The sequence below is a fragment of the Vigna angularis genome, chromosome 9, assembly GCF_016808095.1.
Source record: "Vigna angularis cultivar LongXiaoDou No.4 chromosome 9, ASM1680809v1, whole genome shotgun sequence".
Classification (NCBI taxonomy): domain Eukaryota; kingdom Viridiplantae; phylum Streptophyta; class Magnoliopsida; order Fabales; family Fabaceae; genus Vigna; species Vigna angularis.
In genome coordinates this window covers 22968754-22992352 of record NC_068978.1, presented here as the reverse complement: position 1 = coordinate 22992352, position 23599 = coordinate 22968754, and the positions used below count along the sequence as shown (strand labels likewise).

Below are 23599 nucleotides of genomic sequence, written 5' to 3'. Positions count from 1 at the left end.
AACTTATTAGAGATGTTACAATCTAAAATACATTTCCAAATTCAAAATATATTCCACGTTATACAATCCAAAAGTATTTTCAAAGTGTACAATTCAAAATATATTTTCAAATTTCTTAATCCACAAATATGCTTTAGATTATACATTTTAAAATTTCTTTTCAAAGTAGGTAGTCTAGATTAAATAATTTATAAATACATTCTTAACTGTAAAATTTGAAATATATTTTCAAATTATGAAATCCATAAATGTAATATAGATTACATAATGTAAAAATTTATTTTGAATCCGCATAATCAGAAAACACATTCCAAATAATATAAACCTAAAATCCAGAAATATATTCCAGAATAATTTAAAATTTATTTTCGGACATGGTAATCCATAAACGAATTTTATAACATATATTCAAATTCCACAGACGAAAAATATAAAGCATAGTATTTAAGACCTTGGTAATTTAAAACAAAGGCGCAATTTTAATATTTCAAATCATCAACAATGTCCTCTGCAGAACATAGCATCTCCTTACATAGGTGTTGTACATGAGTGAGCAAAAGGTAGCATTATTACAAGGTTTGCAGTAATCATAAAAACATTCATTCACCATTTTTAACCTTAATTTTTCTTCTTTTCAACTTTCCCTTTACAAAAGTATTTACATGATAAGAATTTGTTGAATAAGCGTTTAGTTAAGCTTTTAACGGAAGCACCCCTCAAGTCCTCCATGGATTCCACTCCGGGAGAGATCGACCTAGGAACATTCATATTTGATGCATGATAGTGCTCTACTTTTTCATCAACAATTGCCTCATATATAAGATAAATTGACGTCTTGTTAACAGTTATTCTGTTCCAGAAAACAACAACAATTTGCACCTTGTTTCCAGGATCAATGTTTGATAGTACCCTCTGCCACTCCTCATCATCAAACGACGCTAATGCATTTCTCTTATAAAGCTGAATGGTGCTCTTTGTGTGATTTATCACCAACAAATTTTTCAGGCCGTCTGATGTTATACTGTCTGAGGAAGAATAATGGATATGGCACATCATTGTCTTCAAGCTACGCCCATTCACTTCAGGAATTTCAAAAGTCACAGAAGAACCTTCGCTGCTGAAGGTTAACCAATCTGGATAACAATCGCCAGGTAGCAAATCACCGCCATCACTCGTAGTTACATTCTGTAAAAATAAAGATATATATGCTGAAACTTCGTCAATCGTTGCATCAATACCACTTATGATAAAACAAGATAATAAATCCTTTTATCATGAATTAAAATTATGATCCTTCGCCAAAAAGTATTCTAAATGATGATAACTTGCCTGAAAGAAGTTGTTAGACAGATTTAATGTTATGCATAAAAATGCTATATTATTAGTCTCTTTTAATATCTTTTACATGATAAATTTTAAAGTAGTGTGATTGAAACATCATCTTTAAAAAAATTTATGTTGACAGCGTATAATTGACGTATTAAAATAATTCAACTGCCAAAAATAAGTAGATTTTTTAATTTTGACAAATATTTATGTCATAAAAATATTATAATTAGATGCATTTAAGAGAGAAAGAGAAAGAAAGGAACCTGTAAAATTCTCTGTTTCAGAATATGTGTGATTTCCCAACTCCTTCCCATCTGAATTAAAAGTGTCTTCTCAAACAATTTAGATCTTGAATTGCATTCAATTAACGTAAATACATTCTGCATTTGTGATGTTGTTCCATATGACTCCGATTCTTCAGAATTTGTCGCATTTAAAGCATCCAAAATACTCGTTGTATCTCGAGAAAGTTGAAGATCAGAACCACACTCTATCCAAAGACTTTGAAGCTTTGGAAGTTCCTCAGATATATATGATAGCTGATTGGAACTGCTATTTTGTACATCTAAAGAAACAAGAGAAGACATGTCCACCAATGTTTGAACACGAGAAGACAGACTATTTACTGGTGACATCCAAGACCAAATGATAGAGGGAAACACATCGCGGGAAAATCCTTCATAACCACATAATGAAATATATCCAATACTTTTAGATCTGACTATTGAAAAGGGCACCCTTCTTATAGCAGTCTTGTCAGCAACAAGGGTTGTCAAAGACTCCATCTGTTCTATGTCCTCTTCCAACTTATCAATCTTTAGACAACCCGAAAGAATGAGTGTTTTAAGAGATTTCAACTTATAGATACTTCTTGGAAGGTTACGAAGGCTAATACAATCTTGAAAGTTTATTAGTAGAACTTTGGTGAGATGACCAATGGTATATGAAATTTCAGACAGCCTTGGACAATCCATGAGTATAAGCTTTTCAAGATTGGGCAAATTCAAAAAGTCTGGTGTCTTTGTTAAATAATGAGAATGGCTAAGATTAAGAATTTTCAACTTCTCCATCAGCTAAAAAAAAGTACAATGGAAATAAATTAGATAAAAAAAACAACAAAAATAAATGAAAGCAAAAAAAATATGCCATGAACAGTGAAGTGGGATGTTAAATATATACTCATGATGCCATTTTTGTAGTTCCATTATATTTTGGTTTAGCTTTTACTTTTTGTGTAGGCAAGGCTATCCTCATTACTTTTGGTTGACACTTCATACTTCTTTTATTCAGTAAAAAAACATGCTTTGTATAAGTATCAAAGATGACCATAGTGGTGACACTGAAATAGTGCAGATTCAGTTGGTTGTCCAATTGAAAAAGGATCCACCACAGGATATTGTGCATTCATTAGAAGGAACTTTATCTCCTAGAAGAGCAAGAAAAATGTTGTTGCCGGATTCAGTGCAGAAGCTGAATATAGATACGCTTTTGGTTAATTCAAAGCACATCCTCCTTGTGGTGAATCTTAAAGGTACTCTGTTTCCCTCTGATATTCAAATGATGCTTTTGTAATAAGAGAAGTCTTGAAAGTATCATGCAGCTATTTGAGATGTATGGCTCTGCTTCGGGTCAGTGGCTCAATAGTGCTGAAAGCCATTTTTACACTGGCAACACTACTATCTCCTTTAATAAAGTAATTAAAGTATCTTGGGTTTCGATACTTGTTTGGGTGTTCCCCTTTTTCAAGGTGCGCATAAATCTAGATTCCTTAGACTTATTGCTGATAATATAAAAAATAAATTGAGTTATTGGAAAGGTAAGTTGTTGAGTATGATGGGTAGAATCCAATTGATTAGTATTGGGGTTATTCATTGCAACTTTCAGGTTTATAGATGGCCAATTAATTTGCTCTAAGAGGTGGAAGACTGGATTTGTAATTACATCCAGACGGAAGATATATTGAAAACTTACATTATGAATCTTAAATGGGAGACTTTGTGTTCTCATAAGCATGATGGTGGGATGGGTGTGATCAATCTTAGAGAAGAAAACAATATAAACATGCTTAAGTTGGTTTGGAGTTTAATTTATGGTAATTTGAATTGGTCTCATTTATGGTAATTTGAATTGGTCTCAAGTTATGAGAGCGGGTTTTCTAAATAAGTATAATCAAAGAATTGTTCATAAATCTTCATCTATTTGACCAGACATAATGATTGTTGGTAGTCAATATGTTAATTTCTAGAATGATGCTTGGCATTTTGATATTTCTATCTTTCAGCATCTTGGAATTCCTAAAACCCGGGTGTCAGCTCAAGTCTAAGGTTTGTGATGCCTTTAATGGCATTGGTTGGCACATCCCAAGTATTTGTACTATCAATTTTATTGATAAGCTTTACCTTCCCGCATTCGTTTTCATTTTTTAAGCCTTTTGTTTAGAGGTTGTTTATTCTCTGCATGAGTTTGGTTTTGTCCCTTCATTCTCCTTGTATCTTTTTCCTTTCTTTTACTGATTTTTCATGTGGTGGCATGTGATTCTTGAAACTTTAAAATGTCAACCTAGTTCGGATGTTTAAGTTTCATAATAATGCTTAATATGATTTAAATAAAAAAAAAAAGAACAACGCATGAAATCCAAAAAACTAAATACCTGAGTCGCTTTCCACACCATGGTAATCTTACTATTTTCTAACTCAATAGAAACTAGACTACCTTGATAAAAGCTTGTTGGTATGAAGGCAAAAGGAAATCCATGCCAACAAAGCCATCTCAGGTCTTTGGAAAGATATTCAAAATCTCCAACAAGTTCTACACCAGAAAGTTGCAGCAACCTGAGTTTCTTCATGTTCATAAATGCTTTAGTGCACAGAGATTTTGTATTAGTTCTAGGTAACTTCAAAGTCAATCCCTCAATAAATTTTGTTCCCTATCAGAGAAAAAAGGAACGGTAAAATATGCATTGCTAAAGATATATGACAGTAAAATCACTGATGAAAAAGACCATAATTTTTTCTATAGGAGCTATAAGAGGAAACGAACAATTCACAACCAAACAATTTTTAAAAATTCTTGTGACAAGCAATTGACCAAATGAATGCTAAAATAGCCAACTTACAAAGGTGTATATTGTTTCCATTAGCTTTATATAATTGTAATACTAAAATAACAAATGAAGGTCTTACAGTTTCTTTTGATAACACATCAAGCACATCCTCATGAAACCATAACCTGCTACGCTCCTCAAGCTCCATTGGTGATTTTGAACGAATAATTTCCCTTCCCATGTCCCGTAGCAAATCATGCATTCCAAGTTGGTTCTTATCATCCACAGTTACAAGACTTCGCTCTACCAAGACACGTATTCCATTTTCTGCGAAAAGTCCACAACCATTCAATATATGTATAACATCATTTCGATCCTTTCCTATAAAGAAACATGCTATGTCAAGGAATATTCCTTTCTCAGTATCATCACTTAAACCATCATAGCTTATTTTTAACTTCTCCTGTACTTCATCATTAGGAATTTTCCTAAGTTTTTCCAATACACTCTTCCATTCTGTTACCTCCATATCAAACAAATAAGACCCAAGGACTTCAAGAGCAAGTGGCAAGCCCCCAGCATAAGCAACTACGTTTCTTGAAAGTTCAATAAAATCTTCTTCGGGACTTGCTTGTTTGAATGCATGCCAACTAAACAGCTCAATGGATTCATCTACATTCATTTCTGTCATTGCGAAAACTTGATCAACTCTTTTCCCTCTAAGTAAATGTATGTCTCTGGTTGTGATGATTATTCTACTCCCTGAACCAAACCATTCACGACTTCCACACAAAGCATTTAATTGCTGTAATTTATTTACATCATCAAGTATAAGAAGTATCCTTTTATGGCGAAGTCTTTCTCTTAGTATAACTTTTCCTGATTCACTGTTATGTATCTTTGTATTGTTTTCTTTATGGATATCATATAGAAGTTGTTGTTGTAAACAAACGTGGCCAGCTTCTTGCCCCCAAGCCTCCCTAATATCTGCAAGGAAACTCCTTTCCTCAAAATTGCGGCCAATCTTATTGTAAATTGCTTTTGCAATAGTTGTTTTTCCAATGCCTCCCATCCCCCATATCCCAAGTAGTAGAACATCGTTTGATTGTTTTTGTTCTAGCAATTGAACCATTTCCTGCACTCGAGATTCTACTCCGACAGGATTCTTGGCAACAAACAACTCTGTCTTGTTCAACAAACTTGTAACATTTTTAACAATATTTTTCACAGCCTCACTTTCATTCCTACAATGAAACCAGCGCTATATGCATCAAAATAAAAGCAACATTTGAGTAAAAAGTTATACTCGTACAAATCTGTCTTACTTCATTAAGATCATCTAATGCAATGTTTTCTTTTTTAAGAACTATTTTATAGCACATGTCTTTCTATAAGATTCTTTCAACATGAGCTCTGAAATAAATTTAACGAGGAAAAAAACTACAGTGAAAGGTTAATTTTAAAGGTTAATAGAAAATTTAAAATTTGTGCATTTATGTTACTGTGGTACATAAAAATTTGACCTATAAAGTAATGGTATTTCATTAAAAAAAATAATCAGGGAAAGTAGAAGTGTTTCATTACCTAGAATTGAGGATTACAAGCCCGGAGATGCCAGCAGCCTCACGAAGTGCGTCCCTAGCATTCTTCTCCATATAGTTGATCTCATTATCCGTTAGTCCTCTTCATAAATATTACGGATTTTATTTGTTACTTTTAGAGACGAAGTTCAGTAAAATTGGGAGAAGGTGGGTGTTTCATTACCTGTAGTACTGAACTACCAACCTCGAAATTTCAGCAGTCTCACAGAGTGCGCCCCTCCAATATTCTACAAGGCTCTCTATCCGATTGTAAGCCTTCAGCTTTCGAAGACTGTCATAATGTCATGAATTTAATACATGCTAGTATCAGAGACAATGTTAAGTAACAACATGAAAGCACAAAGTGTTTCAATTATCTCTCAAGAGGAGTGGTAGTGAGAATCTCTAACACTCTTTCTAACCTTTACTATTTGTTAAAATTCATTAGAACTTTCAACTTTAGATAGGTTTAATTTCTAAACCATGAAAAATGTTAATAAAATTAGAGAAAATGTGAGGACCATGTTAAATTGTGTAAGAATAGAATTAGTTTAAATGAAATAAAGTATGAATATTTTATTATTTAAGCTATAAAATTTATATATATAGAAAAAGTTAATTATACGAACTTTATTTTACAAAAATTATTATTTCTCTAAAATCTTTTTCTTTTGTCTTCATTCTAAATTTCTGAAATAGTCATTCATCCTTTCACCTTAGTGATCGTGATTGAGAGTAGAACACTTTTGAGTAAGTTTTTATTTGCTCTTTTTTTAGTTGGTTTTTGGAGAAGGATTTCATGCTTAAGATAAGGTTTTGCATGTGACATTTTTGGGGAAAAGACAAACCTCAGTTACTTCAGGAGCATAATGATATGTTTAGATCACTGGTCAAAGTATTTAATCCACAAATTTAGTCTTTCTATAAGAATAGTGAAGTTGGGAGCTTAAGCTTAATTAAAAAAAATGAAAAGATAAGGAAAATGAGTTTTATTTATCATAAAACTTTAGGGTAAAAGATTTCCATTGTCCCATCTGTGACTTGGTCATAATAGTCACAATAATATATTTTATGCATAATTTATTATGCATTATTTGTGGTTGAAATAGTTGTGCAAGTTTAATTTTTAATGAAATTGGTTGGTATAAGTTCGAAACTGGTTTGAATTCTAGTTTAAAAATCTGAGATATATGTTGATTTAAGATACGATTATTTTTAGTGTAAATAAGTTTGGTTTGATCATATTAGATTGAAATCATTAGATGAAAATGTATCTTTTTTAAAACTTTTTTTCAAGTATGGGAACATAAATAAAGTGTTATCGTTTTTATTTTTTGCGAAAATCTCAAAATTTGTATGGCGTTGTTCCACGGTAATTATCGCTCAAGCCAAAACCTTTAGCTAAAGTTAAGATTTCATAATTTTTATGAAGTTTCTATTAGGGCAATTTTTGCTTAAGAAAAATTGTATAGATCAAATACAAATTTGAAAAACTTTGTGAAGTTGATCTTGAGACAACTTTTGATAAAGAAAAAAAATTTGAGTGATATTGGTTCAATATTGTGTGTGGTATTGGTTCAATATTGTGCGTGCGTGGGGATAATGTAGTTGAGAATGATATATGTGCCTGCCTATCTATGTTTATATTATAGGATATCTATGACTTGTGAAATGTAAATAAGTGTGAATATAAGAATATATATTAATTATGTGACGCATAGAAACATAGTTATTTTTAAAGAAGATGTATATATTATAATTCTCTATGAGAAGGAAAATTTATTTCGAGAAGAAGACTTGATTGAAAAGTTTAAAGAGAGTTAGTAAAGGACATCTTACCTTGATTGAAAACCTGTTGAGATGCGAGCAGCCTTAGTAAGTGCACTAGCGCAACGCTCCAAGTGGCGTTCTATGTCACTTTTTCTCCTTGGTAGATGTTATGAATTTCATAGATATTATTTTTGGGAAAAATAATGTACAGTAGAAATCTGAAAGCTGGAACTGTTTCAATTACCTGGAATATAGTTCGTTACCATAAGCCTTAAGAACTTTCTCCCGCCAATGAAGCTTGAGCGAACTTATCTCAGAATAAACCGTCTCCAATCTACTTTGGAAATCGGATTCCATAAATGTTATACTGTTACCTAGACCCTGAATATGTACACTAACCAAATACACCCTTTTACACTCTCACACACATAATAAAACAATAAACTAATGATAACGAATGAATGAATCTCTTTTATTGATGGTAATATCTGAATAAACAAGGGTAAACAATAATTGGGAGCATAACCTCCTTCAATTACTTTAGGAGCATAACCTCCCTCACAAGACAATAATGTCTGTCACAAAACTCAATAATAAAAAAAACATGTCTTTAACCCTGGACTCTAACCTTATTTATATTAATTATTTCCCGCCTATCTCTTTTTAATATTCCTCAAGAATATATCTGCATTTAATATAAATATCCTTATATTTAATATTTAATATAAATATCCCTATATTTAATATAAATATCTCTCCGAATATTATCCTAGCATATATCCTTAATTATAAATATCTTATATTGAATATTTCCCTAAATATATATTTATTTACTCTAATTAAATTACACTATATTTATTTACTCTAATTAACTTATACTAAATATTTTCTCTACTCATATACTTTCTAACCCTTATTATTACCCCTACCTTAGATCGTAACATTACACCCCGCTGCAAAACAACCTTGTCCTCAAGGTTGGAAACGGGGAGCTTGATCTCATGGCTCCTCATCAATTCATGTATGGAGGTTCGGGTGGTGGTAAAACCTTCTCTAATGTCTTCCATTCTTCGTCCAACATTCTGGTTACCACTTCTCTTGAATCATAAGCCTTGAGGCAATGGTTTTCAATGTCTTTCAGTACTTCACGTTGCTCTCTTCCTTCTGCCAGTGTACCAAACACTACAAGCTCCCTGTTCTTTTTGTCGGCACATCTCTTCACAGACTCCATTGTTCTCTCCAGGGTATTGATTCTTCTATCTGCCCTTACTTCCAAAGCTTTCATTCTTCCTTCCAATACTAGACCGTTTGGTTCAGGTAGTTTTCTCACGTTCGGTTCTGGCCGTCTCCTCCCGTTCGGCTCGGTAAGTCCTCTCTCTGTAGGTTCCGTCCGTTCTTTGACGTTCGGATCCAACAGTCTGTTATCGTTCGGTTCTGGCAGTTCGCTCACGTTCGGCTCGGTAAGTCCTCTCTCTGTAGGTTCTGTCTGTTCTTTCACGTTCGGATTCAGCAGTCTGCTATCGTTCGGTTCTGGCAGTTCGCTCACGTTCGGATCCGTTAGTCCACTATCTTTCGGTTCCAATAGTCCCTCCCCATTTGGAGCTTGGACTTCATGGCGTATTCCACTCAACTCTGCCTTCAACCTCCTTAGGGACAACTTCATGTTCTTTAGTCTCTGCCCCATGCTCTCTAGTTTCCCTTCAATTGCATTCACTCTTTCCTCCATGATGTCTTTCCTCCTCTTAATAGGATCCGATAGTTTCCTCCCTTGACGGTGCAGCAGGTCGGACCAATTGTTACGTACCTGAGTACGTAAACTAGCCAAATACACCCTTTCACACTCTCACACACGTAATAGAACAAAAAACGAATGATAACGAATGAATGAATCTCTTTTATTGATGGTAATATCTGAATAAACAAGGGTAAACAATAATTGGGAGCATAACCTCCTTCAATTACTTTAGGAGCATAACCTCCCTCACAAGACAATAATGTCTATCACAAAACTCAATAATAAAAAAAACATATCTTTAACCCTAGACTCTAACCTTATTTATGTTAATTATTTCCCGCCCATCTCTTATTAAATATTCCTCTAGAATATATCTGCATTTAATATAAATATCCTTATATTTAATAGTTAATATAAATATCCCTATATTTAATATAAATATCTCTCCGAATATTATCCTAGCATATATCCTTAATTATAAATATCTTATATTGAATATTTCCCTAAATATATATTTATTTACTCTAATTAAATTACACTATATTTATTTACTCTAATTAACTTATACTAAATATTTTCTCTACTCATATACTTTCCAACCCTTATTATTACCCCTACCTTAGATCGTAACATTACACCCCACTGCAAAACAACCTTGCCCTCAAGGTTGGAAACGGGGAGCTTGATCTCATGGCTCCTCATCAATTCATGTCTGGAGGTTCGGGTGGTGGTAAAACCTTCTCTAATGTCTTCCATTCTTCGTCCAGCATTCTGGTTACCACTTCTCTTGAATCATAAGCCCTGAGGCAATGGTTTTCAATGTCTTTCAGTACTTCACGTTGCTCTCTTCCTTCTGCCAGTGTACCAAACACTACAAGCTCCCTGTTCTTTTTGTCGGCCCATCTCTTCACAGACTCCATTGTTCTCTCCAGGGTATTGATTCTTCCATCTGCCCTTACTTCCAAAGCCTTCATTCTTCCTTCCAATACTAGACCGTTTGGTTCAGGTAGTTTTCTCCTGTTCGGTTCTGGCCGTCTCCTCCCGTTCGGCTCGGTAAGTCCTCTCTCTGTAGGTTCCATCCGTTCTTTCACGTTCAGATCCAGCAGTCTACTATCGTTCGGTTCTGGCAGTTCACTCACGTTCGGCTCGGTAAGTCCTCTCTTTGTAGGTTCCATCCGTTCTTTCACGTTCGGATTCAACAGTCTGCTATCGTTCGGTTCTGGCAGTTCGCTCACGTTCGGATCCGTTAGTCCACTATCGTTCGGTTCCAGTAGTCCCTCCCCATTTGGAGCTTGGACTTCATGGCGTATTCCACTCAACTCTGCCTTCAACCTCCTTAGGGACAACTTCATGTTCTTTAGTCTCTGCCCCATGCTCTCTAGTTTCCCTTCAATTGCATTCACTCTTTCCTCCATGATGTCTTTCCTCCTCTCAATAGGATTCGGCAGTTTCCTCCCTTGACGATCTGGCAGGTCGGACCAATTGTTACGTACCTGAGTACGTAAACTAGCCAAATACACCCTTTCACACTCTCACACACGTAATAGAACAATAAACGAATGATAACGAATGAATGAATCTCTTTTATTGATGGTAATATCTGAATAAACAAGGGTAAACAATAATTGGGAGCATAACCTCCTTCAATTACTTTACCTCCCTCACAAGACAATAATGTCTGTCACAAAACTCAATAATCAAAAAAACATGTCTTTAACTCTGGACTCTAACCTTATTTATATTAATTATTTCCCGCCCATCTCTTATTAAATATTCCTCTAGAATATATCTGCATTTAATATAAATATCCTTATATTTAATATTTAATATAAATATCCCTATATTTAATATAAATATCTCTCCGAATATTATCCTAGCATATATCCTTAATTATAAATATCTTATATTGAATATTTCCCTAAATATATATTTATTTACTCTAATTAAATTACACTATATTTATTTACTCTAATTAACTTATACTAAATATTTTCTCTCCTCGTATACTTTCCAACCCTTATTATTACTCCTACCTTAGATCGTAACATATACCAATTTCATAAATGTTACTTTTAGAGAATACCATAACTATACGAAAGCAGAAAGTGTTTCAATTACCAGGGATAACCGGAATGTAAGACGGTACCATCATCCTTAGAAAATGCGTCCATCCAATGTTTCATGTGGAGTTCTATCGCATTAGTAATCTCCGTTTCTTCGCTTCATATGTGATGAATTTCATAAATTTTATTTTGTAGAGACAATGTTTAGTGAAGATATGATCATGCCTTAAATGTTTAAATTACCAGAAATTCAAGACTAAGTTCCTTGAGATGCCAGCAGCCTCAAAAAGTGCCTCCCTACAATGCTCCAAGTTTAATTTTATGGCATTAGCAATCTTCGTTTCTCCACTGCATATATATGTAATCAATTTCGTAAGCGATATAGAAACAGAAAACTAGTAAGCATATGTAATACAGAAAGAATTTCAACTCATCTTATTAGACAGTGCTATAGCGATTTATAAGCAAATGAGTTTAACAACTGCGACAGAACAAAGCTACTATATTAACTGACAGAAAATTGTTTCTGACTTAAGTCCTAACACTCCTATTTAAGTCAAAAGTGTTTTAACATGAACTACACCAACAGATTCTCTCAAGAACCTATACCTTTCTTACTTCAAAGCTTTAGTAAAGATATGTGCAAACTGCAGCTGAGATTTGCAGTATTGAATCACAAGTTTTCCATCGTGGACAAGTTGATATAGGACTTCCAACACATTCCCTCACAGGTAAAGTTTGTACTCACTTATATACTCTAAATTCATTCTATCATTAGTCGATGTAGAACTTCTAACAACTTATTCACGCAAGAAGTGAAAACTAGTTTCAATGTGCTTACTAGAAGCTCGATGTCTTGCTAAATCAGTTGTTGATCTGTTGTCCACTAAAAGTTGTCTTGTACATGAATTCCACCTTCAACTCCTTCATAACATAGCCTAGCCACGCTGCTTGGCAAGCTACATCAGAGGCAACAATATACTCTGCCTCCGAGGATGATAAGGAAACAATGGGTTATTTTGTAGAGCTCTATGAAATAGGTGCTCCGCCATCGAAGAAAATGTAACCAATTAAACTCAAATCATTTTCAAACATCTCCTTTGGAAATAGGATTTCAAATCCAGTTGTGCCTTGTAGGTATCATAATATCCTCTTTGCAACTAGCATATGAGACTGCCTAGGATCTTGCATGTATTTGCTGATTAGGCCAACATTGAAGTTCAAATCTGGACTTGTATGACAAAAATACCGTAAACTACTAACAATTTTCCTATAAACAGTGGAGTCCACTAGTTCTTATGTAGAATTGCTCTCCAGGGTCATACCCACTTCAGTTGGTGTACATGTAGGGTTACTCTTCCTCATGTTAAATTTTAAGAACAGTTCTTGCAAACACCTGAACTGGTGCATAACAGTTCCATATTGAGTTTTTGCAAACTGAATCCCCGAGAAATAGTTCAACTCTCCAAGGTCTGACATCTCAAATTTGCTCAGCATTTGAGACTTAAATTGTGTGCTCAAGCTTTCACTACTTACTGTCACGAGTAAGTCATCAACATATAAGAAAACAATCAACTTTTCTGTTTACACATAGTTGTTCTAGTACTTGACATATACTTCGTGCTCAGTTACTGATAGGATTTGTAATGTATATGCTAGGAGGAAACATATTAAAAAGTAGTTGTTAGTTAGGTTGTTAGTGTGAGTGAGGCTTCCTATATATAGTTGGGGGGACTTTGTGTGCACGGGAGGTCTTTTGATAGTTTGGAGAAGGGTTGACAGGATCTTTGGCATCCTGAGTGAAGGGAACATTGTCACTTGGCTGCTCTCATATTGTACATCTGCCTAGAATCAATAATAATAGTTCTACGCAATGAGTATAGGTGGTTGCAATGGGTTTTTCCAAGTTTCCTTATCTAGGAACCTATCAATATGTCTGACCTGCCAGATCAAGAAGAAGGAGAAGCATGGAAGGGAGAGTTAGCACATTGGAGTGAGTGGTAGAGGAACTACACAGGTCTTTTGGATGAACCTAGCTCAGGATATCATGTAGAAAAGAAAACTAGGAAGGATATGTAATACAGAAAGAATTTCATTTCATCTTATTAGATAGTGCTATACCAATTTATATAGCAAATGAGTTTTACAACTAAGACAGCACAAAGCAACTATGTTAATTGACAGAAAATTGTTTCTGACTTTAGTCCTAACAACCGATGCTTTTAGGTACAATGTTCAAATGTCTTGTCCCCAAGATTCAAGATTTCAACATCAGTCTTCGTTGATGAACCATTGACGTTCGGTTTTGGCTAGGAATTAGGAACCTTACGTTTGTGCTTGGAAATGTATCATACCTCCCAAGGATCAGTCATCCATTCAACCAAAAACCTCTAAATATTTTCTCCAAGCTCTCCAAGTGAGCCAAACTTTGATGTCATATGTTGGATTGAGTATGATATAAACAATTATACTATTCATACAAAAAAAGAAGATGAAAAAACACCACTCAAAATAGTGGAGTAATGGTTGTGCTTGAGTCAATGCATTTCTCCAGTTCAAAGGATAAAAATCCTGTTACGGCATCAATGTTTTGGTATAATTGAAGATATTTGGGTGATAGATTGCATAAGTTTCAGAGTACCTATTTTCAAATGTAAGTGGGTTAATGGTAATACTTGCGTAAGGATTGATGATCTAGGTTTTACATTGGTTGACCTAGAAAAGGAAGGCTATACTGAAGAGTCATTCATCATTGTCTCCCCTGTTGATGCAGACTACGAGCTGTTTAGTGATGATGTCCTATAGTGCTTGGAGGCCTTAGGTAATTTGTCTTGTTAGATGTTAAGATGTGTGTTTATATTATTTGGGCTTAGCTTATTCTGTATTAAGGGCATGGGCCCATATCTTACAATATAAATAAATTACCCTATGTGTATGCTAAACACACAACGGATATTTTCTCTCAATCTTCTTTATTTCTCACATGGTATCTAGAGCACAGGAATAGTTTCTGCCAACTCCAAGCTCTCCGATACCCATCACCGCCGCTGTCGCTGCAATCGCCGCCGCCACTGCTATCGCCACCGCTGCCGTCGCCGGAGTTCCAGAATCGACCAACGACCACACCATCGGAATCGTCTCTGCCGGGCGACCACTGTGGTCCAAAGATCGCGGCGAACGGACCACCCACGCACTTCCACGTGCCGCCGCCGCTTCCCGCCGCGCGTGCCGGCACGTTGCCGGAGAGTTCCGCCGCCGATCAGAACCGCCGTGATCGCCTCCTCGCCCTCTTTCTGGATCTGTGGTCGTTGCGTCAATCGGGGCACTTTGGATTTTTAGGGTTTCTCCCTCTCCATGGCGTCTTCCTCGTCTACAAACACCTCTGTTGGTGGCTCATCTTCTGATCCCTCAATATACACCAATTATGTGAATGTACACTTGTCCATTGACAAGTTAGATGGCATAAATTATGCAACATGGGCATCCGACATCAAACTTTGGTTGAAGAGTCAAGGGTACTTAGATCATCTTACTCAAAATGTGACTACTCCTAACATAGATGACACTTCCCGCTGGATGAAAATTGATGCTCAGTTATGCATTGTTCTAAAGTCCACCATTCACTCCTCACTTAAACAAATGTTTCGATCATATGAAACATGTTCAGAAGTATGGGCACAAGCGAAGTTGTTATACACAAATGATACTCAGTGTCTTTATGGTGTTTGTCAGGACCTATTAACTGTTATTGGTCCACGCAATCCTGGTCCCATGGCAGAATATTTGGGTAAAATTCATGCCCTTCTTCATGATTTTAATGATATATTACCTCGCTTCCACTCCTGCTGAAGAATTGGAACAACGATCAAAGTTCTTCATGTTGTTTGCATTATACGGACTCTCTAATGATGTCTCTCATGTCCGTGATCAGATTTTGGGTTCTCCTGTCATACCCAACTTTACTTCTACTTGTTCTACTCTTTTGCGTATACCAGGCAAACCCGTCACTAAGACATCTCCTCGTACTGATGATTCCTCTGTTATGGCTGCCCAACGTGATGATCGAAGTCGGTCTCGCAAGTCAAGTAAAGGACGTCCAAAATGTGACCACTGTGGCAAGTTAGGCAACAAAATTGATAGATGTTATGATCTTCATGGACGTCCTCCTCGACCTGTAGCAATGGCTACTTCTGATCCACCTCTCCCTGTTACTTTACACATTTATCTTCTAGTTCTGTACCTCTCTATGTTACTGTTGATATTCCTCTTATTTGTGATCCTCCTGGTGATGCTAATCCCATTTTGTCTCCTCCTTCTTTAGACTCTCATTCACCACAGGATCGTCCTTCACCACCACCCCTTCAGGTTTATAGTCGCCGCAATTGTCTCCCTCATGACTCACTTCCAGTGTCGCCTCGTGTGTCTCCTCCGGCTCCAGCAAATGAGTCTGACTTGCCTATTGCCCTCCGTAAAGGTATACGCTCTACCCGTAACCCTTCCCCTCATTATATGGTTCTTAGTTACCACAGATTATCTCCATCTTTTTACACTTGTCTCTCATCCATTTCTTCTGTGTCAATTCCTAAATCTGTGGGTGATGCCTTAACTCATCCTGGCTGGCGTCAAGCTATGCTGGATGAATTAAGTGCTTTATAAAAAAGTGGAACTTGGGAGCTTGTCCAATTACCATCTGGAAAGTCTGTTGTTGGTTGCAGGTGGGTGTATGCTATCAAGGTTGGCCTTGATGGCACAATTGATCGTCTGAAAGCTCGACTGGTTGCCAAAGGCTATACACAAATTTTTGGTTTGGATTATGATGATACTTTTTCTCCAGTGGCAAAAATGACCTTTGTTCGCCTATTCATTGCCATGGTCGCTCTTCGACAATGGCCTCTTTACCAACTTGATGTCAAAAATGCTTTCCTAAATGGTGATTTGCATGAAGAAATTTATATGGAGCAACCGCCTGGCTTTGTTGCTCAGGGGGAGTCATTTGGATGGGTATGTCGTCTTCGCAAATCCTTATATGGCCTAAAACAGTCTCCTCGGGCCTGGTTTGGTAAATTCAACTGTGTTGTTCAACAATTTGGTATGTATCGCAGTGAAGCGGGTCATTCAGTGTTCTATCCCCACTCAAGTGCTGGATGCATCTACTTAATAGTGTATGTCGATGATATTGTTCTCACAGGAAGCGACTATCTTGGCATCTCTCAGATGAAACAACACCTTTGTCATCATTTTCAAACCAAAGATCTTGGCAAACTCCGGTACTTTTTGGGTATTGAAGTAGCACAATCCAATGATGGTATTGTCATATCCAGAGGAAGTATGCGTTAGACATCTTGGAGGAAACAGGGTTAATGAACTGTAAATCTGTTGAGACACCTATGGACCCTAACATCAAACTCCTACCAAATCAGGGGGAGCCTTTCTCAGATCCTGAGCGGTACAGAAGATTAGTTGGTAAATTAAACTATCTTACTGTTATGCGTCCTGACATTTCCTTCGCAGTTAGTGTGGTGAGTCAATTTCTAAACTCCCCATGTGAAGACCATTGGGATGCAGTTGTTCGCATACTGAAGTATATTAAAGGATCACCTGGAAAAGGTTTGTTATATGGCCCTAACAACGATACAAAAATCGTTTGCTATTTAGATGCTGATTGGGCTGGTTCCCCTTCTAATAGGAGGTCTACTTCTGGATATTGTGTCTCTATTGGTGGCAACCTGATAACTTGGAAAAGTAAGAAGCAAAGTGTTGTGGCAAGGTCCAGTGCAGAAGCAGAATATAGAGCTATGGCATCAGCTACTTGCGAGCTTGTGTGGCTTAAACAATTGCTTAGTGAATTGAAATTTGGAGATGTCACTCACATGACACTTATATGTGATAATCAAGTTGCTCTCCATATTAGCTCTAACCCTGTCTTCCATGAGAGAACCAAGCACATTGAAGTTGATTGTCACTTCATTCGAGAAAAAATCATATCAGGAGATATCAAGACTGAGTTCGTTAACTCAAGCAACCAGTTGGCAGACATATTCACTAAGTCCTTACGAGGACCTAAAATTGATTGTCTTTGTAATAAGCTTGGAACATATGATTTATATGCTCTAAGTCCTTACGAGGACCTAAAATTCATTTCAATATATATTTAACTTTTACAGAGTGATTGAGGCTTATTCGAGGTTGCGGGAAACACATATCGGCTCTAGAAAATAGTTGTATTTCATTGCACCAATTGTAAGTAGTTAATATTTTAGACTATTGAAATACAATTATACTGTTTATGATACTTTAGGAATTTAACTTGTAGTGCTCACATCAACGAGGAGCTTTGAGTGTGGATATTATGTCATGAGACACATGCAGAAAATCATATCCGTAATGGTAATGCGTCTCTGATTGAGCAAGAGGTCCTGAAGGATGTTCGAGAGCAGGGGGGCCAACTTGTAGAGTGAGATTTGCACCCACTTATAAACTATGAATTGGCCTTATCTGTCGAGATTTGCACCCACTTATAAACTATGAATTGGCCTTATCTGTCACGCCGAGATATATACATCTCGAGCGTGGGATTAGACATTTTTAATGGGTGGTCCGATAGCGGGTGGAACAATATGCCCAACAAACAACAAATTATCGCTAGGATAGGCTCTAATCGCTAGGATAGGCTCTAACCACGACTCTGATACCATGTTAGAAGTGGACTTTAAGCCTAACTCAATCCCACAAAACCGACTTGTAGGATGAGGTTTGCACCCACTTATAAACTATGAATTGGCCTTATCTTTAGTCGATGTGGAACTTCCAACAGGAAGTATATTAATTATTTTGTTCCTTTTATATATCTGGACTGTTTTTTAAGATTGTTTTTAGATTGAATTTTATGCAGGTTTATATGTGGATGGTCGCACGTACTAATCTAGTATTAAAAAAAAGTCACTTTTTATACTAGTTAATGTTAAAACTGATATAAAAAGACTTTTTATATCAATTGTAACACTAACCAGTATACAAAGTTACGCCTTTTATATAAGTTAAAATCATACCCAGTATAAAAAATGAGACATTTTATACCGGTTTACACTCTAACTAGTATAAAAAATTTGGATCATATACAAGTTTATTCCTTTTTTATTGAATTTTCTATATAGGTTTCAAAACCGGTATAAAAGGTTGAATATTTTCTATACCATTGTTTTTATACCGGTTTAAAAAGTCTTTTTTAATTGGTATAAAAAAATTTCAAGCATAGTGAACATCACATATCAATACATAAACATTGTGTTAAGAGAAGAAGTAATGAAAGGGGTTCCAAAGTGTATTATAGTAGTTTTCTGAGAAAGTCTTTATATTCTTTATCTTGCATAATGTTATGATAGGAAGGATTTTTGTTGCCATAGGAAATGTCCTGTGTGAAAGGAAGAATTTTCTTCCGTAAGCGGATGCTTGAGCTTTGAGTTGATAATTGTTGAATAATTCAAAAAGAGGATCCATTTTCTACGTTTTCTCTATATTGTTTTTTTATTAGAAGGCATGTACCAGTTTGGCCCGACGTACCGAATCTCATCAAAGGGATAGAATGGAAAGTTGGGTAAGTACGTTGAAAAAATGGGCTAGTGAACAAGGAAAGGTTGTAGCAGAATTGAAAACAAATATCTAGAATAGACGTGATATTCCACCTTTTAGGTTTTCTTATTAGGTTTGGTTTGGTTACCCCACTTATTTTGTTAATAATGTGCAGAATGTTTCATATGATTGATTGAAACAGATTATAATGTAACCTAGTTAGTATTATAACCTGTACAGTGATGTAATTGCTTTTTATCTTGGTTAAAAAAATACAATGTTTAGTGAAACTCTAAAAGCAGAAAGTGTTTGAATTACCATGGATCTAGTAATGCAACCTCTGAGATGCTAACAGGCTCAAAAAATACCTCCGTCCATTGCTTCACGAGGAAGTCCTTCACATCATCAACCTTCTCTTTTCTAATTCATACAAGTTGCGAATTTCATAAATGTTATTTTTAGCGAAAATGTCATGAAAGCAGGAAATTTTTCAATTACCCAAAGTTTCCTACTCACCTAAATGGGATTTCATCTCCTTCAAGAAGTCCCCTCGTCGACTGGCTCACGATGGACTCTATACTATCAGCAATCTTCATTTTCCACCTTAATACATGTGATGAATACCATAATTATTATTTTGACAGACAATGTTCAATAAAAATTAATAAAGCACGAAGACTTTCTATTACCTTGGATTTAAGTCTAAAATCTTTGAGATCTGAACAAGAAGTGTCTTTTTCCATCGGTTGTCGAGTTTGTCTCTCCTTTCAGTCCAACTACATACCCGTAATGAATTTGAAAAATGTTATTCTTAGAAACAATGTTCTGTAAAAATGTGATATAAGAAGATTAATATCAATCTGAGATAGAGAGCTCTTCATTGCCTGGAAAATATGATTTGAAGAGCTGAGATGTCACAAATCTCACGAAGAGTCTTCCACCAAAGCTGTTTCCAATCCAGGACCTTTACCTCTTTCTCTATCGAAAACTTGCTCAAAAGACGTCGAAATGCTTTCCCAAAGTCGCCTCTTTGATGACGTACTTCAGAGGGGTCAACGTCGTAAAACACTGGTATTACCACATTCCCTATGGTTCTGTGACACTCCATTATTTTCTCCAACTCTTTCATACACCAAATCGACTCTGCATAATTTTTTGAGAAAACAACAATAGAAATTCGAGACTCTTCGATGGCTAGCCTCAAAGAGGGTGAAATTTGCTTTCCCCGTGAAAGTGACTCGTCATCCTTGAAAACAAAGATTCCTGCATTCTGAAGAGCCGTGTAGAGATGCGAAGTGAAAGAAGCACGCGTATCTTCCCCTCTGAAACTCAGAAACACTTCAAAGTTTCCGCCGTCCATTTCCTGGTACCGATCACGAAGAAAATCCATTTCCATCTCATCATCGCTACCTGAGAGAGACATGGAAGAGACCAACCTTCTTTGTTGCCGTCGAAAGTGAAGCCTCAGGAGCAATGCTTAGGAGCAAATCGCAACCATTCTACTCATTGGTTGAAAGTTCTAACAATACAATAATGACGACCACAAATCATTGCCGACGACTTTCTCACGTTAACTTTTAAATTTATATTTTAAAAGTTAAAAAAATAAAATAAAAGAATTGTAGTTAAACTTTACTGTGAAATCTTATCTTTTTTAAAGTTTTTAAACCTTTACTATTATAAATATAAATCACTAGTGAATATAAAATAATAACTATTCATTTATTCTCGGTATAATAAAATCATTATGACACATTAATTTTAAGGAAATGTCTTTTTTAACAACTCTTTTTTAATAATTTTTTGACAACACTGACGTGGTGGCTTATGATGGGTTGGTTTCAAATATTTTTCTGAAAACAAATTCAAACAGACCAATAAAACAATGACATGTGGCTCATTGTTAAAAAATTGTTAAAATTTGTTGTTAAAATATCAGGATCCTAATTTTAAATATGTCTTATTTAAATTTTATTAATGGTAATAATTAAGATAATTAAATAGGTCTTTAAAATTTTTAATAACTGTTAGATAATTTTATAGGATAACTGTAAATTAAAAAAATCTTAAATTTGAATAAAATTAATAGAATTAAAAAATTTATATTAAAATTATTATTTTGTAATCATATTATAACATATATGTCAATAGTTATTTTATTAAATCGTAGATCCTATATGATAGTTACAGAAGCAAAAGTTTGATGGTATGCAGATATGCATTTAAATATTAATAAAAAACAAAAATTAAACCTTAAATTAAAAATAAAGAGGAAAGAAACGTGTATATATCTAGTTTATAAACCATTAATTTTTAACTTAATATGTTCCAATAATTATTCTTGTATCTTAAAGAAACCGTGGTATCCAAATTATGAAACTTCTGAAGTGTTGAATTAATATGAATAGAATATAAGGGAATAACCATAATTTTCTGTTTTGCTACAAAATTAATGTACAGGTGCAAAAAGGAGTTAAAATCAATGAATTTCTATTAAGTACATTTTATATATATATATAAATTTGATTTTGTTTTTCATTAACTGGAAAATGCTTTGATTTAAATAGGGTAATTATTTTTTTATGAATTCCAAAAAATTTATAATAAAATATGTTATTTAGATAAAAAAGTTTAAAAAAAATTAAAATTATAAAATTTTATTATAGTTTTACTAATTGTATTACTTAAAATTAAATTAAAAAATTTCACTTGACTTGATTTTGAATCTGTCAGGCCTCGTAATTAAGCAACCAAACCCACCTGTCAAATCTAATTTATTACACCCAAAATCCTACTCAGAACCATTAAAACGCACTTAGAAACCCCTCTGCACTGACGCCAGGTGTCATTAAACGAGGATCTGAAATCAGTTAGTGGAATGCAGGTGTCAGCAAGAGAGCGAACGCTCGTCTTACGTGGGAAGGAAAAATGATTTTTCTGAAACCTTCTTCCCACTCTCTCTGCATGCACCTTTGATCTTCCAAAAACCTGATCTTTCATTTCTTCCTCCTTCTCACTAGAAACCCTGCCTTCTCTCTAAGAAAACTCACCCTTCTACTTCTCCGATCTGCATTCAGGCACCGTAGGAGTATCTTCGGCGTCCCAAGCTTCTACTTGAACCGAACAGCTTTGGATTCTGAAATTGGTACGTCCCTCATCTTTAGTTGTTCGTTCATTTGAGCATGCAAAGCCAAGCTTTTGTTGCACACGGCCACCTTATCTGAACCAATCTTGGTTTCTGTAATTTGATTAGTTTAAAGAGTTTGGTTGAGCGTTGTGGGTAGAGGAAATATCATTGTTGCAAGCTGAGTTTTAGCCTGAAGTGCGTAAGATCACTTTAAGAGGTAAGGGAAGCTTATTTGATTTAATTCGTATGTTGTGTTTTGTATGAACGACCGCTGTTTGATTGAATGAATATGGTGTATGCTGGTTGATTTGTATAATGATGTTTGATTTGTATAAATATGAAAATGAGTTATTAATTCGAAGTATGAATTATGAATGTGGATGCTATAAAGTCTGAAAATTTACATTTAATGTGAAGTATAAAAGTATGAACTGGTATGTTGAAAAACTTAAGTTGGAAATAGTTGCAAAATTTGAATATGAACTTCTTACTATGATTATGTACGTTCGTTATCGAACGGTCCTCTACCGTTCGGTTTTCTAGTAAACTGGTTAAAATGGAATTCTTTCATTTGGAAAGAACTCTGATCGAGAACGAGCGTCCTCATGTGGAAATACTATCTTGGAGCGTTCGGCTCAGAATAGTCGTACCCTAATCTTCGAAATAAAGTAATATATATATATATATCTTGTACTTTAAGATTTGTAGTGCTCGGTCTTACACCTAGCGTTCGTAATAAGTAGCGCTCGGTCTTACACCTAGCGTACGTCATAAGTAGTACTCGATCTTATACCGAACTCTCGGATTTGTCTTTAAATATCATACGTGTGGAAATAGCGTACGTTCAAATTCAGTAAAATCCTCTTACCGCGTTCGGTCATAGACTGGCAGTCGGTCTCTAAAATAGAATTATTCCCGTTATGGTTCTGAAATCGTCTTGAGGTGGCTTTATCCATTGGATCCGGTCTAGAGTCTTTGTACTTAAATTATTCTTTGAGTATTGATCTAATCCTCCGAGAGTCAGTTTATTCAACTAATTCCAATGGTAAATGACGTTCGTAAAAAATGATGTGTATTTGTAGTTGAATTTATTCTGCTCTTGAACTAAGGTTTCTCGTTCTTTTCGTCACGTTCGTCCTCATTATAAAGAGGACTGAACGTTCGTTATTTTGAGAACTTGGATTGGAAGATGAAAATGAAAATAAAGTGAAATATTATAAATAATGAACAGTATATTTGATTGAATAAATGATGGTGGATTTTGAACGAGCGTTCCAGGGAGGAACGACTCTAGGCATTGAATATGGGAAGTTTGTATAGTATGAACGTGGTAAAGCTACTGATGGCAGTTCATCCTGATGTTCTGTGAGTGCTCGTCCTCAC

The 23599-nt window shown here is 35.3% G+C and overlaps 1 protein-coding gene across 1 annotated transcript; it reads right to left on the bottom strand.

The window, feature by feature from the left end:
* Window positions 1-456: 456 nt before the first annotated feature.
* On the bottom strand, window positions 457-20635 carry LOC108322534 (TMV resistance protein N). Its single transcript, XM_017554662.2, has 14 exons — window positions 19974-20635; window positions 19779-19865; window positions 19606-19692; window positions 19408-19509; window positions 11764-11868; window positions 11576-11677; window positions 7967-8116; window positions 7792-7878; window positions 6137-6244; window positions 5957-6055; window positions 4512-5616; window positions 3980-4255; window positions 1593-2402; window positions 457-1185 (listed from the first exon to the last, which is right to left on the bottom strand). Exons 1-14 carry the CDS (start codon window positions 20510-20512, stop codon window positions 619-621), a joined length of 4224 nt encoding a protein of 1407 aa, XP_017410151.2. The 5' UTR covers window positions 20513-20635; the 3' UTR covers window positions 457-618.
* Between the last annotated feature and the right edge of the window lie 2964 nt (window positions 20636-23599).

Excerpts from the sequence above, each read along its gene's own strand:
- LOC108322534 (XM_017554662.2), bottom strand. The coding sequence starts at position 20,512 with ATGTCTCTCTCAGGTAGCGATGATGAGATGGAAATGGATTTTCTTCGT. Across the intron at positions 11,678-11,763 it reads AACTTAGTCTTGAATTTCTG|CGAAGAAACGGAGATTACTA; the intron begins GTAATTTAAACA and ends TCACATATGAAG. Across the intron at positions 4,256-4,511 it reads ATGTGTTATCAAAAGAAACT|GGAACAAAATTTATTGAGGG; the intron begins GTAAGACCTTCA and ends TTTCTCTGATAG.